At 44.2% G+C, this 12522-nt stretch overlaps 1 protein-coding gene across 1 annotated transcript; it reads left to right on the top strand.

Annotated features, from left to right (window-relative positions):
- Nucleotides 1-5709: 5709 nt before the first annotated feature.
- CCL24 (C-C motif chemokine ligand 24) lies at nt 5710-7252 on the top strand. Its single transcript, XM_011371679.2, has 3 exons — nt 5710-5782; nt 6011-6128; nt 7014-7252. The coding sequence occupies exons 1-3, from the start codon at nt 5710-5712 to the stop codon at nt 7165-7167; spliced, it is 345 nt and encodes a 114-aa protein (XP_011369981.1). The 3' UTR covers nt 7168-7252.
- Nucleotides 7253-12522: the final 5270 nt, after the last annotated feature.

Below are 12522 nucleotides of genomic sequence, written 5' to 3'. Positions count from 1 at the left end.
GAAGGAGGGAGTAAGGAGACACTGGGGCCTGAGGAGATTCACTAGGGAAGAAAAAAAGAAAGAGGAGCCTTGAAGCTTCAGCTCTCTAAAGAATGTGCCACGGAACTCACTGAAGGAAGAGTCCGTTTCTGCCTGCTTGCCCGGAAGTGTACCTAAGGTAGGGGAGGACTAAGGAAAAACCCACTGCTTCCCACCTCACTGTGACCACTCGGGTTCCAATTTGATAAATCAGATCATTGGACAAAACTAGGGCTGCGTGAGGGGGGCAGGTGAGGTCTCTGACCTTAATAAAGCCGATAAGGTCCCACCATTTGAACCAACATTTTGAAAGTTTTCTCAGCTTCTCTCTTTCCTTCTTTTTTATAACGTTTAATTGAGATAAAGTCCATATAATATAAAGTTCATCATTTAACCTCTTTAATATGTACATTTGAGTGGTATGTTCACAATTTGTACAACCTTACCACTATCTAATTCTAGAACATTTCCATCAGTCCAAAAAGAAACCTCATATCTCCCAACTCCCTCCTACTCCCAGGCGCCTAATCTACTTTAAGTCTCTATGGATTTGCCTATAAAGAATATTCCTTATAAATGAAATCATATAATATCTGGTCTTTTGTGTTTGATTTCTGACTTCTGTCATAATATAAAGCATATATCAGTACTTTGTCCCCTTTTATGGCTGAACAAAATTCCATTATAAGATAAATCACCTTTGCTTATCCATTCATCACTTGGTGTACATTAGGTTGTTTCTACCTTTTGAGCTACTATGAATAATGCTGCTATTAACATTAGAATACAAGTTTTTGTGTGAACATGTTTTTAGTTCTCTAGGGTATATACCTAGGAGTGGAATTGCTGGGTCATATTGTAACTCTATGTTTAACTTTTTGAGGAACTGCCAAACTTTTCCACCATGGTTATGTTATGCTATCTTACATTCTCACAATGTATGAAAGGTCTCATTTCCTTACCAACACTTGTTATTTTCCACTGTTTTTGTTTGTTTGTTTGTTTTTTTCAATTGCCATTCTAGGGCTTATAAAGTAATATCTCATTGTGGTTTTGATTTGAATTTCCCTAACGATTAATGATGTAGAGCAACTTTTCATGTGCTTATTGGCCATTTGTATATCTTTTTTGGAAAAATGTCTAGTCAAATTCTTTGCTTATTTTTAATTGTTATTTTTCTTTTTATTGTGGAGTTGTAAGAGTTTTGTTTTTTTTTTAAAAAAAATATAATCTGGATACTAGACCTTTATCAGAAAATTTCCAAATATTTTCTCCCATTATGTGAGCTGGCTTTTCACCTTCTTGATATTGTCATTTCATTCACAAAAGTTTTAATTTTAATGAAGTCCAACTATTTTTTGTTTGTTTGTTTGTGCTTTTGGTGTTATATCAAAGAAACTGTTACTTAATCCGAGGTCATGAAGATTTACACCTATGTTTTCTTCTAAGGGTCCAGTGGTCCTAACATTATTTGTTGAAAAGACTCTTCTTTCCCATTGAGTGGCCTTGTTACCTTGTCAAAAACTGAGGGTTTATATCTGGACTATTAATTCTATTCCATTGATCTGTATGTCTACCATTACGCTAATACCAAATTGTCTTGACTACTTTAGTCTGTAGTAAGTTTTGAAATCTAAAAGTGTTAGTTCTCCAACTTTCTTCTTTTTCAAAATTGTTTTGGCTATTCTGAGTTCCTAGCATTTCCATATGAATTTCAGAATCAGCTTATTCATTTTCTCTCTCTTTCTTAACCTTTCTTTCCCTTACTCTTACATTTCGAACACCCTAACTATGGTAGTTCAGGTTTACGTTGCAAACTGGAGGTAGAATCAGGACTATGTGACCATGAGCAAGTTATTTCACCTCTCCGGACAATGAAATTAATAATATCTACTCTAGAGGGTCATTACTGTAAATATTAGATTATATGCGATAATAAAATAAAACTCACAGAAAAGCCCGTTGATTACTCAGATCATCAGCCTGTAAACAACTTGTAACAAAACAACAAAAACAAGAATGATGACCTTTTAGGAGGCACTTGATCTATGCCAGACAGGCAGCTCGACATGAATCATCTCATTCAATCCTCGTAATAACCCACAAGGTAGATATTGTCATTAGTCCCCATTTTATAGATGAAGACACAAACACCAAGACAGGGAGAAGTTGAGTAACAGTCACTCGGTTAAAGAGCTGAGCTAAGATTTCAATCCTGGCGGGTGACTTTCAAATTCAGAAGGTGGTCCTATTTGACCAGTCTTCTCAGGGTTTGGGGAGAGGCTTTAAAAGGTGGGCTCTGGGCTGACTTCAAAGAAGTAGATCTTAGGAAACCTGCAGGTGCTTCTTACCCACAACCTGGAATGCAGGGTGGAGGGGTGGTAAATGGCATCTTGGGAGGGAGCACCTCAGATTCTGTATCTTCCTCTCCACAGGCTCTTCAGGTAGATCTACTGAGTGGAGTGGAGCCAAATTAAACTCTCCCCTGCCCCAGTCCCTCATTGTCCCTCCGTTGGGCAGCTACGATAACTTCTCAGTCAGCCTCCTTGCCCCTAGCCCCTTCCTACTACACTTGCTAATGCATCCAATCACATCCCTAGATCACAATTATTAACCCCACACCTCAAAACTGTGGGCGGCCCCACTGCTCACAGGGCTGAGCTCTACTGGTGAGAAGTACCACATGAACCTTGAAATCAGACAGATCCCAGTTCAAATACCAGCTCTATCCTTTCCTAAGTCTTGGTTTCCTTTCATATAAAGTGGGGATATTTAATGGAGATGAGGGATCTAAAGTACTTAGCAATTTCCTAGGCAAGCTGGGCTCCCTCCCAGTCCTCCAAACCCTAACACCACAGCCCTTTGCCTATGGCCTACTTTTGCCCAGTTTAGGGCCATTAAGGCCAATTCTCCTTTTATGGGACATGTCTTGAGGTATTTGAAATCACATATCAATGTAATAAATATAAAACCCCTTATCACAGAGGGTAACTGTAACAAGACATATTTAAATTAAAATGAGAAATGTGCATTCTTGTATCACTGTGTTGGTGCAACTGCCACATTAGAGGAAATGCAGATCTGGCCAACACCTCACTTCTCCGATGGAAAAACGGCAGTGGTGAGGAGCACAATCTGAGACTGAGCCAGGGGTGTTCCGAGTACTTCGTACTTCCCCTTTCTTCTCCTCTTTCTTCTTCACTTCCCTTCCCCAAGTTTGCTCCATCTGCATCTGCTGTCTTGCCATCTTCCTCCTCCCTTCTCTCACCCCATTCTCTCCTTCCTTTCAGTTTATCCCTTTCTATGTGGCTCTCCTAGAACCTCCTCCCCCACTCTTATTTTAAATAATCATTCTGGCTGTTGGATTCCACCCTTACAAGAGGGAAAAGTGCAGGTTGCCATTTTGGTAGTCCTAATAAGTGGCTCTGTGATGGTGCCTTACTACTTACCCTTCATAGATTTCCATTTTTCCTGTATAAAATGGGGTTGGCAAGCCCTGCCTTATCTCCTTTTCCAGATAAGGCATGGGTGTTTTTTTTTAAAAGGCCTTGAAGGAGCCCCTAAAGGGTATTACTAATTGGGGTAAATCGTCCCACCCCAAAACCTCCGACCCCAAAACCTCCGACCCAGTGGCCTTCTGCCATCCCACTGTGGTTGTAACATATGGATAGTGATTGCTCCTTCTTGTACCACCCACCTTGCTCAGCCCTGTCCTCATTCTCTTGCATGCTGCCTCTGCCTCCTCTCTTCCTTTGCCACTTCCTCCTCCTCTCACTCCCAGCTCCCACTGAGGCATAAAACCTAGACCACAGGCTACCTGCCTCTGAATTGTTGAGGAGCAAAAGTTACAATGAAGTGTCATAAAATGAAATCATGAAAAGCCCCTGCATGTATAAAATCTCCTCACTGAATGCTCCACATACTCTGCCAGAGGAGGACTATTCCTGCTGATTGATAAGGGGAAGGTGCAGAGCTGGTGAGGAACTGGAGAGGCTTCCATTGTTTTTCACTCTGTAAAGTAGAGCAATGAGATCAGGCCCTTCTGGACTCCTCAACTCCAGTCTTGCTCCCATAAGAGGACCTACCTGCTGGCTCCTGCGTGTACATGCTAACCCCAGTCATGCTGGGTACAGACCACATAGGAGTCCCTGGTCCAGAGGAGATAGACTGAGTTGGTGTGCCATATATTCATTCTACACACTGGCCATGGGACAGGTGATCTGCTCAGGATTTGGTGGGCATGCAATGAGATATTGGCCTCAAGGTGTTCATGATCAAGCAAGAGACAGACGCACAACTAGCCATCATCTAGGTGATGCATCCCACTGTGCTCTCATGCCAGTGTGTTCTTGGTGCCCTAGTTGGCCAGAGCAAGGAGGCTGGAGAAGGCTAGGTGTTTCCTTGAGAAGTGGAATAGAAAGGACTGGGGGTGTGGGCTTGGGGGAGAGTTTAGAAATGGAAGCAGGGGTGACAAGAGTCTTTAAACATAGAGTCTCAGTCTAAGATCTTGGAATGGGGCATGGAGTGAGGTGGGTGCCATGTCCCACTTTGTCTGACAAAGTCACCTCAGTCCCTAACAACTGAACTGATTGTTATAATTTACAGAGCTCCAGCATGGTTACCACTGCCTTCCATTCTTCTAACCTCAGCACAGCCATCAAATCTGAGTGCATCCTTGACTTTCCTCCCAGCAGAAATGGCTAGTTCCCTACTTCACGTGCGTACCCCTTGTCTCAGGTCAGGGTCCCCAAAGCAGATCCTAAGACAAGGATTTGAGGATTTGTGGGTAAGTGACTTATTATGAAGTGCTTCCAGGGGAAACTAGCAGGGGATCAGTAAAAAGGCCCAGAAGAGAGGGGGGGACAGCAAAGTCCTGCAGCACTGAGGATAACTGGCTTGACCCCACCAGGAACTCAGGAAACAGTGTAGATTGCACTAGACCTGGAGTCTGTATCTCTCCAGCAGACTACTCTTAGAATGTAAGTTTCCAGTCACCCTCACTTTCCTAGAGCCTGCAGACGAGGCAGCTCTGGCAACCAGAGGGCTGGGACTACAAGGCCAGCAAAAGCTAGTTTGCATGAACATGGCACAGGGGTCCAAAGGAATATGAACAGGCAATGACAGCATCTGTCTCATTCTATGCCCACTCTGTCAGCACCTGTAATAGTTTATTACACACACTTGATCGCATATCTGTCTTCCCACTGAGGGTAACTGGCATATGGCACATTCCTAACAAGATCTGGTGAATGAATGCATGAATGAAAGGAAAGAGATAGGATGACTGCCCATTTTCAGCTGAAGAAACTCAGAGAGGTGAGTAACTTACCCAGGATCCCACAGGGAATGAACAGCACAGCCAGGATCTCCATCAACCTCCTTGACTTTTTGTCCTTTGCCCTTGGTGGAGCAATGCTTCCCTCCCTTAGCCCTTTCTTAGAGCACCCCAAATAACCCCTGACTCAACTGGGCAATGACTTCCCTTTTGCAGAACTTAGGACTCTAGGACTTTCAAGGAAGCCTGGAGAGATTGAGGGGAGACTATATCAGTGCTTATTTCCTCTTAGCTTCCTGTATAAAGGACAAAGAGAAGTCAGGATGTTCTGCAAAGAACCAGGCCCGTTGTCCCCAGCCCTTCTCCTCTTGCATTCCAGCTTCGAGCACTGAGCTGCCTCCTCTGCTATAAAGGACATGGAATGCCCCATGACTGTTGTAGCTGGCCTCCTGCTCCTGACCCTGTGTGCCCACTGCATTGCACCTGCAGGTAAGACCTCTAGCTCCAGCTTGGGCAGGATGGCCATCCTGAGGCCATGGCTAGGATGGCATAGTGGAGGGTGGAAGACCAACAAGCCTGGAGTTAGTTGAAGGGGAACACTGCAGCCCAGTGACTGGACTGGAGGTATTTAGTGCAGGGGACAGCCTTCATCTCCAAAGCCCAGACCCTAGGGCAGGCTGAGAAAGGACATGGCTCTTCTCTCTTTCCATCTTTTAGGCCCTGCGGTCATCTCCTCTTCCTGTTGCTTGTCTTTCATTTCCAAGAAAATCCCTGAGAGCCGAGTGGTAAGCTACCAGCTGTCCAGTGGGAGCATATGCCCCAAGGCAGGAGTGATGTAAGTAGCTAGTACCTCTCTCTGGGCACCTGATGGGAGAGGGGCAGAGAGATGGGAGCCACCAGAGTTACTAAGGAGTGAAGTCAGGAGGACCTGGCTCTGTGATTCTGGTGAGTCACCTCACCTTTCTGAGCCTCGGCTTCCTCACCCATAAAATTAGGATGAGAATTCAGAGTCAACAACTATTTATTGAGCACCAAATTCCTCGAATCCTTGTTATATGCACCATTCAGGGCATATAACATTATCTTAACTAACCCTCTTGACCATCCTTTGAGTCAGATAGGATCATCCCCATAAAGAGAGGGCTGCTGAGGCTCAGAAAGGTGACCTGCTGAAGGTCACCTAGGACTCCAAATAATTCACAGTTGCCTTTCACACAAGGCAAGGAGGTATGAACTCACTGTGTAAACAGTAGCATGCTGTAGAAATATATTTGTATTATTAGTAATTTTCCCCACTGGTACCAGTCCCAGTTCCATAGCCTGGCACCCCCACCTCAGAGCTGGCCTGGAATAAAACATCCCATTGCCCCCTACCAGCCCTGGCATTCTTATCAGCCACATTTCCTTGCAGAGTGTGTGCGCTAAAGTTTCTGCCTTTTTTCTTGGGGGTTTTCAATGCATTCGTTTAGTCCTCTCTGTGGGTAGAGATCCAAGTGTTATCTAAAATCAGGACTGGGCCTCCCCCATCTGGTAGAAATGTGACTGACTGAACACGAGCACTGAAACAGAGACATAGACACACAGAGAGAAGACGTCATGTTAGTAACTTTCTAGGAGGCCAGTAAGCAGCTTATCCTCCATGGGGTGCCACACCCACCTCCTTCTAAGGTGCTCCAGACTCCTTGCCAGGTCTCATGGGTGCCTGTCCTTCTTCCCATAGCTTCACCACCAAGAAGGGCCAGAAGTTCTGTGGTAACCCCAAGCAGGACTGGGTCCGGAAGTATGTGAAGAACCTGAATGCCAAACGGAAGAAGACATCCGTGCCAATGGTCACCAAAGTCTCTCTCCAGTACCCTACTAACATCTCTATCTAACCACTACCTGGTTCCCTGTCCTGAAGTTGCATCTGAGCCTCGGCTCCTTGCCAGGCTTCTTGGGGCCTGGTGAGGTAATGGTGACAAGGGAAAAGCTAATGTTCCTGTTTCTTAGCATAACTTGCAAGGGATATGTCTAGTCAATAAAAAACTCCTGAGGGCTGAGCAAAAACTTCAAGCATCTTGGGCCCCTGGCCTTCCCTAAGCTGGGGGAGAAGGTCCAGGAAGGAGGGCAGTGGCAGCCTTTGTCCTTTTCTTGAGCTGGAGCTAGCCCTTCCCTACCTTCCAGGATCCTAGGTGCATGAGGCCCAACCTGCAGACACACCTGCTTGCACTTCAGCCTTTAGCTGTCTTCTCTGGGCCCTCTGGTCTTGTGGTGGGACCTACGGGATGTCTGTCTGTCTGTCTGTCTGTCTGTCTGCCTGCCAACAGTTGCGGCTCTCCATCATGTGGGGGATGCTCAGGCTTGTCCTACTCCTAGCACTCTGAGTGAATAAAAACCTTACAAAAGCAAAAGGCCCCTTTGCGGCATTCACTGATGGTTCCTGTCTTTCTTTGCTCGCTTCTCATGGGGCATGATTAATAAAGTTTTCAGGAACTCATCGTTTTCTGTAATTAAATGGGCACGGAGAATCAGGAAGAGGGGTCAGCCCAGGTAGTTTAATTCCTTTGTGAAGATATGGCTTCAAGGAGATGTCGCATTTTGTGACATGGCTTGTTCCATGCTGCTTTGGGGACAAAGACCTGCTCTGACTTGAAAGCTGGTCTTTCCCATATTTTAGTGAGGGGAAGATGGGTGGGGGCTGAAGGGGGAGAAAGAACCCAGCTTTTTATTCCTATGCATAAGATACTGTGTGATTTGTCTGTCAAGAGTGTGGACACACTTGCTGTTCTCAAGTAACGATCCAAGTAAAGTGTGATTTCTCCTTTGAAGGTGGTTGTGTCCTGCCTGTTCTTGTCTGTGAATGGAGCGTGTCTGGCAGAGAACATCCTGAGTTGCCCAGCTGAGGCTGGGAGGGGATGAAGGCAGCCTGAGCCCAGGGAAACACAGGAGTGGTCTTGATCAGTTCTTGGGAGTCCTGTTATGAACTTTAAAAAACACACATGCACAGCTAAATTCAATTAAATTTTTAAAAGATATCAACGGAACACATTATTGCACAAGGAGCTGTTACAGGCATTAGGAGGCTATAAAACGATAAAAGATAGTCTCTGGCTTCAAAGAATTAGGGAGAAAATAACATACTTACAAATCAAGAGCAGTGTGGATTTCGTACTCTATTTAATGTGTTATAAGCTGCATGACCTTGAAATATGTCACTTAAGCCCTCTGAGCCTCAGTTTCCTTCATCTGTGAAATGAGACTAATGAGATCTTTTAACTTTGTTAGCACTTTCTTCAGAAGCAGACTCTGAAACAAAGCTTTGAGCGCTAATATTATGTCTGAGAAGTACAGAGAATAACACCAGGAAGATGGGGAGGTGATAGAAGGCAAGGAAGGCAACCAACGAGCGTGTTAGCAGAGGGAAATTAGAGCTCAATCCACTGGGAAGTGATGTGAGACCGCAACCTAAGAATTACAAATTGGATCTATCAGTTACTGCCTCATGTAGGGAGGGGCAGTCTTTCCACGGGCTAGGGTAGAGCAACCTTCCACTGTTGAAAACAAGCCTTCAGGTGCAGAGAATCTGAAGAGCACACAAAAGGCCTAGCAGCAGACATTCAATATACAGCAGTTAAAGTTCTTTTAACTTCAATATGAAGCACAATAGAGTAGCGCTAAACAATGAAAAATCTGATGGGGGGTTCAGAAATCTTTAGTACAGACTTGGCATCGGAACGGTGACTGAGGTTTCACCCTGGAAAGAAGACAGTATTTCTAAGAACGGAAGAGAACTAGAGCGTTCAGGGATGAGAAACAATGGCTAGACCGCAGATGACAACAAAACTCTGACCTACAACCTCTAAAGCAACCAGCCCAGAACTATCTATCAAGCTTGGTCAGTGACTGCCAGTTTCCTTTATTCTCCTTTTTCCAGCTCAAGACCAACTAGAGAAAGACAAATATACTCCCAAAGCAATCATATATGATGTTCGCTTCTAGTTAACTCACCTCCAGCTTCCTGGGGCCAACCACCTCCAATAAAAGCACATCTGTGCCCTCCCTTTCATCCATTCTGAAGCTCTCCCACCCCACCTGCCTTAGTCTCTGCCAAAAGCAAGTGATGGTGGCTTACTGCAGCAAGCTCTGAATGAATAACATGTTTGTTCTCATCTGGGTGGTCTTCATTTATTTCCATAGAGAAGTCATATAGTCTGATATGGCTGCAGCTGGTGCCATGGCGAGGACTGAAGCAGGTAGAGCGGGGAGGGCCTCTGAGAGTGCGGAGAAGCTGGCACTCTGCTCTACTGCTAACGGGAGTCTCCACCGGGTCAGCCTCTTTGGAGAATGGTCTGGTAGCATATGTTAAAAGGTTAACCGCACCCACCTAGCAACTCCACATCCAGGAATGGTTCCTATGTTGTAGCCACCAGCCCCGCAAAGACACACGGACCACCAGAACTCAGTGAGTTATAGGAAACATGCTCTTTATTCAGCCAGCTGGGTCGGCCAGGGGTACGCAGACCCCAAATTAAGCAGCCCCAAAATGTAGAGCTACAGGGTTTTCAAGCCCTAAATTCCATTCCTCATTCTGTCTTAAACACAAAGGTCTATTTTTCTCCTATTCACTTCCTGTCAACCCACGGGTCGATTGTGCAAGCGAGGGTATAGAAGCAGAAAGCTTATTGTTAGAATGTTATGTTTCCATGGGTGATAGCCTATGTTCCCATGGGCGATAGCCAAGCAGTAATTTTCCAGCCAGCACACCTACACATCTGCACAAAAGTGCACGCATGTACAAGAATGTTTATGTAGTGACCTCACCTTTAGAAACAATAGGTTAAGGATAAGACATGGTACGTGCTAACCGCCATGTCTCACTTCTAGTTAGTTATCTGCTAAAAATTTATTAACTAGAGGGATTTACTGGCCGGATCACTGCCTATAGGTACAAAATATTTTAACAATGACGCATTCTGCTTCTGTACCCCTGCTTGCTTACCCACCTCTTAGTTATCAGTTAATGAATGGAGGAGATATAGTCTTTTGTGTAAAAATTAAGGATGTGGGGGATGGAATCGAAGGCTTAAAACCTTTGTGCCCCTGCGTCTCGGGGCTGCTCCTTGGCAAGGACAGCCGCCGGCTAATAAACTGTCTCTTGGATTAGAGCACTCGAGTTGGGCCTGGTTATTTCGGTCACAACAGTTTACTGCAACATTTCTATAGCTGTAGAAAACTGGCAACAACCTGATTTATAAGGGACTTGGCCAAGATATATTTTTAATTGAGAAAAAGCAGGGTACATAAGGGCATATATTGTACAATCCTATTCATACGAAAAATAAGATATACACATGATTAGCAACTTGATGGACACGCAAACTATCTAGAGTGGTTGCCTATGGCAAGTCAGACTGGGATTGAGGAGACACAGCTTTATTAGTGTTTCCTTGTGGTGTTTGAACTTTTTATTATGTGCATTTATCCCTTTTATAATAAAAACAAGTATACAAAAGGCATCAAAGCACTGTCCAAGACCCTCTCCCTAGGCTGTACCACTATAGTGTGAAAAGCTCTGTTGTAAGCACACAGCAGACGTATCAAAAGGTACAATTGTAACCCAAGGGTGGAAAAGAGAGGAATAGAGCATAGGCGAGTCCTTGAGCCCAAGGGATGGGAGAAGGAATGAAAGAATAACACAAAGAACAGCAGCTCTCAAACCTGGCTGGGCTTCAGCTGTGGATCTTTAGACTTCTGATTCCTAGGCTCCACCCCACACATGATGACTTAGACTCTGCTTGGATGGGCCCCACAAATATGCATCCTTAGAAAAGTTGCCCAAATTGGGGTAGCCATTATGAAAAACCGTGTGGAGTTTCCTCAAAAAATTAAAGAACTACCATTCGATCCAGCAATTCCACTTTTGGGTATTTATCTGAAGGAAATGAAATCATTAACTTGAAAAGATAATCTGCACCTTCATGTTCATTGCAGCATTATTTACAAGAGCCAAGACAGAAAGCAAGCTAAGTGTCCATTATGGATGAATGAATAAAGAAAATGTAGTATATACATATGCAATGGAATATTATTCAGCCATAAAAAAAGATTGAAATCTTGACATTTGCAACAACATGGATAGACCTTGAGGGCATTACGCTAAATGAAATAAATGGCAAATACCATATGATCTCACTTATATGTGAAATTTAAAGCATGTGCGCACCCATGCATGTGCACACACGCACACACACATCCCAAATTCATAGATAAAGAGAAAGATTGGTGCTTGCCAGAGGTGGGGGTAGAGGGGTGGGTAAAATTATTGAAGATGGTTAGAAGGTACAAACTTTCAGTTGTAAGATGAATAAGTCCTGGAGATGTAGTGTACAACATAGTGACAATACTATAGCTAACAATACTGTATTGTATATTCGAAAGTAGCTAAGAGAGTAGATCTTATCACAAGGAAAAAAATTGTAACTATATGTAGTAATGGATGTTAACTAAACTTATTGTGGTGATCATTTAGTAACATATATATCAAATCATTGTGTTGTATACCTAAAACTAAGACACTGTCATATCTCAATTTTTATAAAGTCATTCATGTGATTATGATGCCCAGCCTGGGTTGACAGACTTTATCTTTTACACAGATAGACGAGGAGCAGAGAAAGAAGGATCTTGGGCTTCTTCCAGCTGAAGGAAACCATCTGGGAAGCTCGGAGCTGGGTTAAATGTCTGACTCAGGACCCGTTACCTTGGGGCAGGAGCAGCTGATGAGCATGAAGAAGGGCCTGGTTGGGACCCTGTAGAGGCCTCACAGTGTCCCCAGCTTCACTTTCCCTTGCCCTATAGCTTAACAATAGATTGTCCCCAGAACTTGGAATGTCCCCTGCCATAGAAAGTTGCCCTGAAACTTATGAGTAATGCCCTTATACTTATTGATCACAATCCTTCTGGTTCAGCATTCTTTCCAGATTACTCCCATCTTTGTTCCTGGGTCGCTAACACCACCAGAGGACCACATTGCCAGAAGAATGGCTCTGTGAAACATAACAAATTCTCCCCAGAACTGTCACGTAGCCCTTGGAATAATGTCCAGATTTTCCCTTAAGTATCCTAAGTCGGACTGAGAAGGCAAGATAGTTTTTGAAGGTGTTAACCTGCTGCCTTCTCTGATCACCAGCGCTCTGACAGTAAAGGCTTATTCTAAATATCCCAACTCCTGTGTTGGTCTATTGGCTGAG

The sequence above is a fragment of the Pteropus vampyrus genome, unplaced genomic scaffold (genome assembly GCF_000151845.1).
Source record: "Pteropus vampyrus isolate Shadow unplaced genomic scaffold, Pvam_2.0 Scaffold193, whole genome shotgun sequence".
In the NCBI taxonomy this organism is placed as follows: domain Eukaryota; kingdom Metazoa; phylum Chordata; class Mammalia; order Chiroptera; family Pteropodidae; genus Pteropus; species Pteropus vampyrus.
The sequence above is the reverse complement of the archived record's forward strand: the minus strand, read 5'-3'. Positions and strand labels throughout refer to the sequence as shown.